Source organism: Nicrophorus vespilloides, unplaced genomic scaffold (genome assembly GCF_001412225.1).
Source record: "Nicrophorus vespilloides isolate i.1.1-1 unplaced genomic scaffold, Nicve_v1.0, whole genome shotgun sequence".
Lineage (NCBI taxonomy): Eukaryota > Metazoa > Arthropoda > Insecta > Coleoptera > Silphidae > Nicrophorus > Nicrophorus vespilloides.
The window spans coordinates 22,175-32,280 of NW_017097355.1; the positions used below are offsets into that span (position 1 = coordinate 22,175).

Sequence of the window (10,106 nt, forward strand, 5' to 3'; positions counted from 1 at the left end):
TATGTTATATTACAATTTAGTATATCCCAATTTTATTATATGATATACATATATATCATTGCATAAATCCATATTATTTATAATTATAAATGTATATGTAATGCCATTCATTTTAAGAAAAACATTATTATCAATTTGATACCATCTAGAAAAAAAAAGTCGCGAAACGAAAATTGTGTTTTTACTCGTAAGGTACTAACATTAAAGTGAAATTTATTCTATCTAAAAGACAATTCGTAGGTTGTGTTAGATTACTATGAGATTTCTCTTATAAATGCGAAATTCTCGTTAAGGTTCTACTGTTTATTCAGAGACTACTACATCCAGTACTTTATGAAAATCCGTCAGGTGCGAAAGGGCTAATCTAATCTGACCTAAAACAAAATCATTCAATTCCTCGGCCGCTCTAAATTGCAGAATGTTTATTTTGGAGGCATTTTAAAGAAGCCCACTCCAATTCCCAAATTTGTAACCCTTCTGGAGTCCCCGAAATAACTGATCAAAATGTATCATTCTTAACAACTGGTTTTTAACGTTATAAAATAAAAACACTTAATACCTAGGCTATTATTATCTAAATCAAAATTGTAACGCATTAGCAGGAAATGGAATAAACATAAATAAATATTTAAAATCAACTCTTTTTAATGTTCACATAATAAATAAATATTATATTTTATTATTTGATCAGATAGGTCAAAGATGTTCCCACATTAAACTCTTTCTTATTTTCCACCAATTTAATAGAATTGGAATCAACTGATACATTGAATACGCTACAGTTCTATGCTCTTCCAATCTATAAATAAAATCATTACTCGTGATTAACTATTTTTTGAAAAATAAACGAACCGTCAGGTGGGAAAGGGCTAATCTAATCTGGCCTAACATACAATCAATCAATTCCCCGACCGCTCCAAATTGCAGAATGTTTATTTTGGAGGCATTTTAAAGAAGCCCACTCAAATTCCCAAATTTGTAACCCTTCTGGAGTCCCCGAAATAACTGCTCAAAATTTATCATTCTTAACAACTATTTTTTAACGTTACAAAATAAAAACACTTAATACCTAGACTATTATTATCAAAAATGGTAACGCATTAGCAGGAAATGGAATAAACATAAATAAATATTTAAAATCAACTCTTTTTAATGTTCACATAATAAATAAATATTATATTTTCTTATTTGATCAGATAGGTCAAAGATGTTCCCACATTAAACTCTTTCTTATTTTCCACTAATTTAATAGAATTGGAATCAACTGATACATTGAATACACTGTTGTTTCCAATCAGCACCTTATCTTTAGTTGGATTATTGAATGGAGGCATTTTCACTTCACCCAAAATAGGATCCTCGAAACGCCACAGTTCTATGCTCTTCCAATCTATAAAAAAAAATCGTTACTCGTGATTCTCTATTTTTTTGAAAATAAACGAACCTTTAATAGCCTTAATTTCCTTAGATAATCTGGTTGCAATTTTCTCGAACGTTTCGCCGTCGCTAATCTTAAGAGTATGCGAAAACAAACCATTGTGAGCAATGGGATTTATGAATTTCAAAGAAACACCCGGCTTAGCACTGAAAATAACAAAAGGTTGACCTGGACAACATTCCTTCATTTTCTCGGAAGCGCCTTCTTCATCTGTATAACGAACAATAACTTCATCCACCTACAATTTAAATGTTAGTCTATTTACACTCAATACAGGAAAAAATTAAAATATATACGTCTAAAGTATTGGCCAAGTAAATACTATTGTTCTTCAAAACTTCAGCTTCGTTGAATTCAAGAGTTAGAGCCAAGGCTTTAGAACCTAATTGTTCTAGTTTTTCACGAGTGGCTTGTACGAACGGCATGACACGCTTCATATATTTTTTCAGAACTTCTTTCTTTGCGAGTTCCGCCGATAAAATTTTGTTTTCTGGTAACTTTCCAGATTCCTACAATATTAAACATAAATATTTTTTGTATTTCCCAAGCAAAAGTGTTAAGTACATCGTGCATCGATTTAAGCGTTTGTAAAATACAAGCCTGCCACGTTGGGAAAGTTTTCGCTACCCAAATCTCAACGACATTCGGTTTTTCAACAGACGCTGGCTTTGGATTGGTTTTCGATGCTTTTGGTCCTTGCATATGCGTTTTCAAGTGAATACGGAAAGAATGAGCGACTTCCATTAGATATTCAGATGATTTGATCTTAATTTCATCAATTTTACCCACTTCAGGCCATTTAGCTTTTACTACACTACCCTCCTAAAATATAACCATTTAATATATGTTTCGTTTAGAGTTTACCATATATAATACCTTTCCTAACAATTTCCAAACGTATTCTGATACATGTGGACAGATTGGACACAAAACTAAAGCTTGAACTTCAATAAATTGTAGAATTAAATCTTTATGGATTCCGTCCATTGCAGAAAGATTCAAATATTTATCTCTCACAGCTTGAAGTTCAAAGAATCCAGTTCTTAGAGCTTCTTTGAACAACATTTTGTTGTAATTATCATCGGTTTCATTAATTTTCAAGTAAATTTCACTTTGAAACACTTGATCATTGAAAGTATTAGGTTCGCCAGTTCTTAAACTTGCTTTGTTTGCTAATATTTCTTTAACCCATTCAATAAAGGTATACAATCGCAATATACCGGCGTCGGCCATAGATTCTACGAAATTTGCATCTTCGACAGAATCACCAGCATCGGCTAAGCAAAGTCTCATGCCATCAGCACTAAATTTCTTGATAGCTTCGTTAAGTGTCAAGAAATTACCTTCCGACTTGGACATCTTAGCAGAGTTAAGCATCAAATGACCATTCGCACGTATGCTTTGCGGCCACTTGGATTCGTCTTCGGGCCACATAGCGCAATGGTTATAAATGAAGTATGTCAAATGGTTTTGAACTAAATCCTTGCCAGACACACGAAGATCAACTGGATACCAGTACTCAAATTCCCTCTTCATCAAATCCAAACTCTCTTTTTTGATTGCTGATTTTGACGGGAATTTCGCATTCTTATAGAAAATGTAATCCCAGACTTCTGGCGTAAGTTGTTCTGCCTTGATGCCTAACAAATTTGGCTTTTCTCCTTTGAAAGTATTTCCCTGAATCAAATGAGCTATTGTGTAATAAGCCATGTAGATAGTAGAATCAGATAATGATTCTATAAGCCATTGTTCGTCCCATGGCAGTTTAGTTCCTAAACCATAAGTTCTAGAGCAGGCATGCTCATGCAACCAATTTAAACAACCAGCAAAATTCTTTTTGACTTCATCATGGTAACAATTCATATTTTCCAAAGATTTTTCGGCTTGTGCTTTCCATTTTTCTTCACCGTAATCAAGGTACCATTGGTCACAAAGTGATACTACACATTCATCTGTTGATCTCGAGATAATAGTTTTTTCAGGCTCGTAATAAATAACTGCCTCATTCTTATCTACCAAAGACTTTTGTAAGCATTTTTTAATATCCTGAATCTTATTACCCTTATGTTCACCGACAATCAATACACCATCATAGAAACCCTTCAAATAAACAATTTCTTTAGCTTCCAGCAGCTTTTCTTTATCATTTTGACTCTGAATCTTTAACTTATCATACATAGTGACTGCAGACAAGTTACCTAATTCTGGTACATCAATAATTGGGATTGGATCATACGGCAGAACCATTTCGTCAGATATTCCATACTTTTCCCTGAAAGGCTGTTTCTTCTTTAGATCAACCAAAGCAGCATAGTCATCAGGTGAATCAGATGGTACACTTGTTACGACCCCGGTACCCTTATCTTCCTTAATTGTAAGCATCGGAAGTGCGTAAATCTTCTCATACGATGTCATTGGTGCTTTCAAAGCACATCCTAATAAATCTTGTCCCAACAGTTCTTGGAGAACCTTGTATGATCCTTCGGTTTCCGTAAATCCTTGATAACACATATTCCTTGCTGAGCGAGCCGTGCATATAAAAATTTCACCGGATTTGGTTTCAAAAGCTATATATTTCATGTCAGGTCTGACCCAGCAATTCGTTTGACCATACATAGTTTCAGGCCTCAAAGTCGCAGCTACCATATAAATTGGTTTTTTATAACAGCTAAACGTAATATATGATATAATCGAATATTATACATTTTCTTTGTAACTTACCTCAGCTTTTGTGGATATGGTTGTAAAACTTTCATTTTTATCAAAGTATATTCTTGTGGTCCTACACCTTCTCCAGAAGATCTGTCATGATCCATACAAGGTTGCCCATCTTTGGGTGAATAAATGGTATACCTTTTACCATACTGGATCTTGTTCCTTTCCTTCAATTTCAAAAACTGCCAGCGAACAAAAGAATCAAAGAAAGGATTTGCATCAGTTGTAATGAAAGTTCTCCTCCAATCAACCTGAATTAATTTACAGTTTAGAATTATATTTGACGATAATTAATTTTAGTTATTACGTGAATTCCAAAGCTCGATAAATCTTGAATTGCAAGTGGTGGAAAATAATCCAGCCAGTAGCTTTCATCTGCAAATTTAACAATTTCTTCATCATTCATTCCTAAACTTTGCATAATTTGCCACTGATATTTGGCTGTTCCTGCTTTAGCTACAGCTTTACTCTATGAAAATCATATAAATAAAATTATAGTTTTAAAAAAAAATCTATAGAATGTGATTACTTTTTTTCCTTTGCTTTTATCTTTTGGGATGACATCCTTCTCTTCAACTACAACAGTTTCCTCATGCTCAGGGAAATTAGGTGGATTCCCATAAAGTTCAATTTCCCTTTTCAACTTGTCTGCACAAGCTTTAATTGGCATTCCAGTACAATGGAAACCAAATGGGAATAAAACTTTTTTTCCCTTCAAACGATGGTACCTAACTGCAAATTCACACTTTGATAAAGAAAATGTATGGCCAAGATGTAGGCGTCCATTCATATAAGGAAATGGAAAAGTGCACATGAATTTCTCATCTGGAGATTTCCTGGCCTCTTTGGGTGACTCTTCTTCATAAATTTTATCCTTTTCCCATTTCTCTTGAACTTCTTGTTCAATTTTCTGTAGGTACTCTACTTTGAAAGTACCTTTCCTTTCAACAGCAGCCTGCAATAATTTAGAAGCATGAGTGCAATTGTAGCAATATTGTGCATGAGAATACTAATAACAACAAGCATTATATTAATACTTTCCGTTTAGTTAAATATTAATATTGAAGACATGACTTACCATCACTAAATAATATAAATTATTTAGTATTTATTGGTGTTTCATACAAGACTATTATTTTATTATCCTGACACGTTTCTCCACTGCTTTGCGGTGACAGTGTCGAACATAACCTTTACAGCTGACTCAGTCAAAATATTCTAATAAGAAAATTCTTATAAGTATTATTATAATTTAAATACATTCATGATTGTCTCATAAACATATTATATATATTACTAAATATATTCGCATAATAATTTTAATGAAAAGTTTGAAATAAAATGAAGATTAACGTATAGGCAAATCTATTTGCATCAGATCATTGTGGAAAGCTATATTCTTATTCAGTTATTTACTTGAATAAACTTAGTATTGTTTTATTTACAAGTATTATCAATTAACTAATAAAATGAGTATTATAGTCATAATTAAGTTAATTAATTTGATGAAATTCATAAAAATAAAATTATATTTACCAGGGGTGGCCAGACTTTTTTAAAAAATCTCAATCATGATTACAACAAGACTTTTGAAGAGACGCATGTGGCTCGCGAGCCACAGTTTGGCCACCCCTGTAATATACTGTTAAATATAATATAAACTTTGCAGTATTTTCTTTGTAAAGCATCATAAACATATTTGCTTATATAAAATATTTGGTAAATTCAATTTTTATTGAAAAAATGAACGACTTTGTATATAGATAGATTATAACAAATATGTAACAATGTTTTGCAGTGCCAGATCCACTAAGTGCGAGGTTGCTCAAATTAGAATTTACATGTTTTAAATATTTATTTAAAACAAACTCCAATTATAAATTTAAAAAATTACATTAAAAAACCAAATATAGAAACAATGTCTGAAATTTGTTGAATAGTTCATTATATTCAACAAATTTCAGAGCTGTTTTACATGTTTCAAAGTTTTTGCTTTGAAAAATCTTCATCTTGACTCGACATCATCGCTAAACTATTTAATCTATACTGAGACACTGTCGATCTTAGATAGCTTTTTTTTATTTAGAAAAGGACCTCTTTCCAGAAGCAACGCTTACTTGAATTGATAAATATATTTAAAGCTCTGTCCTTTTCAGATAAAAATTCAAACATTTTAAATGGTTGTTGGAAATATTTTGATAAAAGAATAAATTTTGGAGCTTCAATTTCTTCAACTAACTTCACATCCTTGACGATATCAACAGATGTATCATTAATCTTAGACTCTACCAGAGCAAATTCTAAATCTGCTGCATTTCTTCTTTTTCCATATTTATAAACCTTCCCAAAAACCAAAATAAATCATTATGGTTTTTGAATTGTTCAAAACGAACTTCTAAAGATTGTTTAGCTTTAATTAAAACTAAATTAAAGAAGATCTATAATAAGTTCATCATCGCTTTAATAATTGAAAAGTTTCTTTCTTTTTAAGTAGACGTTATCTCAATGTCTCTTTTTGGTTTGCCTGTATTGATTTTGGTTGTATTTTAGAAATACATCTCAATAATTTATAGACGTATTTATTTTCTTATCCACTCTAATGCCCTTGGTCTAAGAAAATGTTAGAAAAATGTATGAAAAATGTTATACAAACTATTTTGTTATATGGGTATTTTCATATCCAGTGGTCTAGGTCAAGTGGAGGTTTTTTTTTAAAACATAAAAACAAATTCATGATATGGGTATTATCAGCTTTTAAAACGACAAATTGGTGGATATGACGTCTAGTGTCTGTGGGGTCCGATTTAGCACAATTGGCTCAAATCCGGCCCTGATGTTTTGCTTTAAAGAACGTCATTGGTATAACATTCCACATTCGTGTAATTATACTTGAGTTATAATTATTTACAAACTTATTATGTAAGCCAAGGTGTTTGATATACTGTAACTTTTATGGACAATAACTGACAAGTCTTACCATTTGCAACGTCAAAGTTGATCATTTTAGAAAGTTAAACTAAAATAATACTAAATAAAAATTGTATATTTATTAATAGTATTTGTATTTAATGGGAAATTAAAAAAAAGGTATAATATAACAGAATATGTTTTATGTGAAGATATTTTAAGACAATATTGTTATTTCACTCATTCCAAATTGGTACGCTTTTTATTTAAAACTATTGTTTTTGATCGTTTAAGTAATATAACAAAAATACTTTTTTTTTATATAAAACCTTTTGACAAGTTTGTTTAGCATATTTTATTCAATAATAATAAATCTCATATTTATATTATATCTGTGTGCTATTGGCTAAGAAGCATGGACATGAGAGATGACCTTCTGACTGCAATATAAATTTTGTTGTCATTTACGTTTCTGTCAAAACACATTATGTTTGTACAACGACGGAAAGTTCAATCACTTCAGCTAATATATTATTTACAGCGGAGCGCCATTCTAAATGTTGAAGACCACGTCCATCAACGGCACAAACAAAACACTCGAAGAACATATATTCTTGAACACCGATGGAAACTGTAATTTAACGTGGCTATGACGAATCGCGAACGTGTATAAATATTATATAATTACTTTTCACTAGGCACGCGAAACTAATTGCCGCAGATGAGACAATTTGTTAAGCGAGTACTTGAGCACGCAAACTGTGGATTTACAGCAGTTACTGGAAAGCAAGGATTTATAATACGCTCTCTTGCAACTATTCAATAGCATATTACCATTTAAATTTAAATTCATATTATAGTCACAGAAGCTTGCATTGTTAATTTATTTAGCGATAGGAATCTTCCTGGTTGCTTTAATAGTTAGTCTCGGTTCTTCCGAGTCCAGATGGCTTAATGGGTGTCATGTTTGGAAATCATCTGCTTGACCACCCCCAACACTGTATCTTTTTTTACTAACCATATTTTTTACCCAGGTGTTCGCGCAGAGATTCCAAGCATCTGTCCGCTCCGTAGGTGATGATTATTAATAATTGCGATGACCATAGACTTCTTCGGCCCCATGAAGGGCAGTATTGTTTAAAGCAGCTGATTTCGTTGTGTTTTTTTAATACTTTGATACCTACAAACTCCGCCTCTTCTCCAGGTGAATGCGGGTGCGAGGATAGTTAAATTGATAATGATACCATCTTCGGTTCAGTCAAAATTTGTATTTCGCCACGCGTGTACCTTCTCTACCTTCCTTTTTTTTTATTTATATTTATGCAATGCTCTGTAAAGATCATGTGTAACACGATGCCCAACTACTGGACCCAAAAAGAGGTCTACGATTCATGGATGGATCGCGAAGCTCACGTTACGGCGCCGTCCTGGGCAGATGGAGACGACGAGGACAATGGGCACTGCGATGTGTCCAAACAGCCTTTGAGAGAAAAGAATTGCAGGAAGAATGGGAAGTACACCCACGTGCCTCACAGAGATAAACCACCGCAGGTTGTCGCGAGGAGGAACGCTCGGGAACGAAATCGAGTTCAAGCCGTCAATAGTGCCTTCATGAAGTTGAGGAAGGCTGTGCCATACGAGAATAACAGGTATTTAAAAGACATCTGAAATTACATACTTTCTTCCATTGTCCAATTGTCTCCACCATCTTCTTCGGCATCTTTTTACGGACCACTTTTAACGGCCTGTCAAAATAATGGAACTATTCACGTCCATCACAATAACATTATATTGGAAAGGTAAATCCGTCATGACCTAAGTGAATAATACAAATAAAATAACGCAAGAAAACGAATACATCTTCACCTTCATCCTACACCCTTAGCATGCATTCATTCATTCGGTCATTATTTATAGCGAACAATAAATTTATTTCGAATATTATTGCCTCCATAAATGTTTCGCGTGTCACATGAATACGAGTTTTATGAAACATAAACATAAACTTTTCAATTGATTTTATTTTACACGTGAGACTCTAAAGCGAAGCACCTGAAGGAAGAAAACAACACGCAGCGAATACATAATCCAAGGACATTAAAATCAATCGAATTAATACAAACTCAAACAATTGTATTACTTGACAATAGTATTTTTTTTAAATAATATCCTTTCATGTTTGGTTTGTTCTAGGGGAAAGCGGATTAGTAAGGTAAAGACTCTTCAAAATGCCATCGAATACATTAACAATCTACAGGAACTCTTAAGGAACGATGGATATTGCGAACCATTAAACATAGTGGTAAGCATTAATCATAAACACAAGCATAACTGTTTTTATAATAACTCTTAGTAAATTACTCAACTTTGACAACAAAATATTTTTTTAAGTGATTATTGTTGAGAAAAACAAATTTTAATTGCATAAATATAGAAGTTCAGATCAAATATTAATTAGATCCATATGTGGAAGTCTTTGTTTATTATGTAATTATCTTTGTATTAATTTCAGGCAAGTTATTATTATCCGTCACCTCCGAATGTTGCGGTTAACGAATTAGAATATGGACAGGGCGGAGGATACTATTAAAACACAACATTAGGATAATTGGAACGGATCTAGTCATTTCTTCAAATTGAATATTTATGTGCACCAAAGGAATAAAAATAAAACCTAGAGAAAGATTATTTAATTTTACTACAGTTTTATTGACTGTAGAGCTCTTTTAATGGGTTCATTAAAGTTATATAGCGAATAACTAAACTGCTGTGTTTTATTTACTATAGCGTTATTATTATTTTCCTCCTCTTTCTCTTCTCTTCTCTTCTCCAACGACCAAGAATAAATAAACGATTTTCTGTTACGCAATCCCAAGTTGCCGCTTTGACATTCCGCGAACGCGCGGACTATTTTACTTTTATTTGTTTCTTCGATTCTTTTTCTTTACCATTTAAAGGATCTAACTGTAATCACGTGTAATAAATAAGAGCAACGTAGGAAATACAATATCAATTATAATATTCTCCTATTTATAAAAATGTGCTC

The 10,106-nt window shown here is 32.5% G+C and overlaps 2 protein-coding genes across 4 annotated transcripts; one reads left to right on the forward strand and one right to left on the reverse strand.

Moving 5' to 3' along the window:
* Positions 1–627: 627 nt before the first annotated feature.
* LOC108559896 (leucine--tRNA ligase, cytoplasmic) lies at positions 628–5,338 on the reverse strand. 3 transcript variants are annotated; one of them, XM_017917272.1, is made up of 10 exons: positions 5,232–5,338; positions 4,683–5,108; positions 4,461–4,622; positions 4,160–4,404; positions 2,315–4,106; positions 2,003–2,260; positions 1,735–1,947; positions 1,445–1,676; positions 1,246–1,390; positions 628–740 (listed from the first exon to the last, which is right to left on the reverse strand). In XM_017917272.1, exons 1-10 carry the CDS (start codon positions 5,232–5,234, stop codon positions 680–682), a joined length of 3,537 nt encoding a protein of 1,178 aa, XP_017772761.1. In that variant the 5' UTR covers positions 5,235–5,338; the 3' UTR covers positions 628–679. The 3 variants fall into 3 exon arrangements, with proteins under 3 accessions (XP_017772761.1, XP_017772760.1, XP_017772759.1); XM_017917271.1 differs by having other exon boundaries at positions 628–736; positions 1,242–1,390; XM_017917270.1 differs by lacking the exon at positions 628–740 and having other exon boundaries at positions 1,133–1,390.
* Positions 5,339–8,413: 3,075 nt separating this feature from the next.
* LOC108559893 (achaete-scute homolog 1-like) lies at positions 8,414–9,708 on the forward strand. Its single transcript, XM_017917265.1, has 3 exons — positions 8,414–8,709; positions 9,254–9,362; positions 9,573–9,708. The coding sequence occupies exons 1-3, from the start codon at positions 8,414–8,416 to the stop codon at positions 9,648–9,650; spliced, it is 483 nt and encodes a 160-aa protein (XP_017772754.1). The 3' UTR covers positions 9,651–9,708.
* The last annotated feature ends 398 nt before the right edge of the window (positions 9,709–10,106 follow it).

Excerpts from the sequence above, each read along its gene's own strand:
- LOC108559893 (XM_017917265.1), top strand. The coding sequence starts at position 8,414 with ATGCCCAACTACTGGACCCAAAAAGAGGTCTACGATTCATGGATGGAT. Across the intron at positions 8,710-9,253 it reads GTGCCATACGAGAATAACAG|GGGAAAGCGGATTAGTAAGG; the intron begins GTATTTAAAAGA and ends GGTTTGTTCTAG. Across the intron at positions 9,363-9,572 it reads GCGAACCATTAAACATAGTG|GCAAGTTATTATTATCCGTC; the intron begins GTAAGCATTAAT and ends TATTAATTTCAG.
- LOC108559896 (XM_017917272.1), bottom strand. Across the intron at positions 4,623-4,682 it reads ATAAAAGCAAAGGAAAAAAA|AGTAAAGCTGTAGCTAAAGC; the intron begins GTAATCACATTC and ends TGATTTTCATAG. Across the intron at positions 2,261-2,314 it reads TTTGGAAATTGTTAGGAAAG|GAGGGTAGTGTAGTAAAAGC; the intron begins GTATTATATATG and ends GTTATATTTTAG.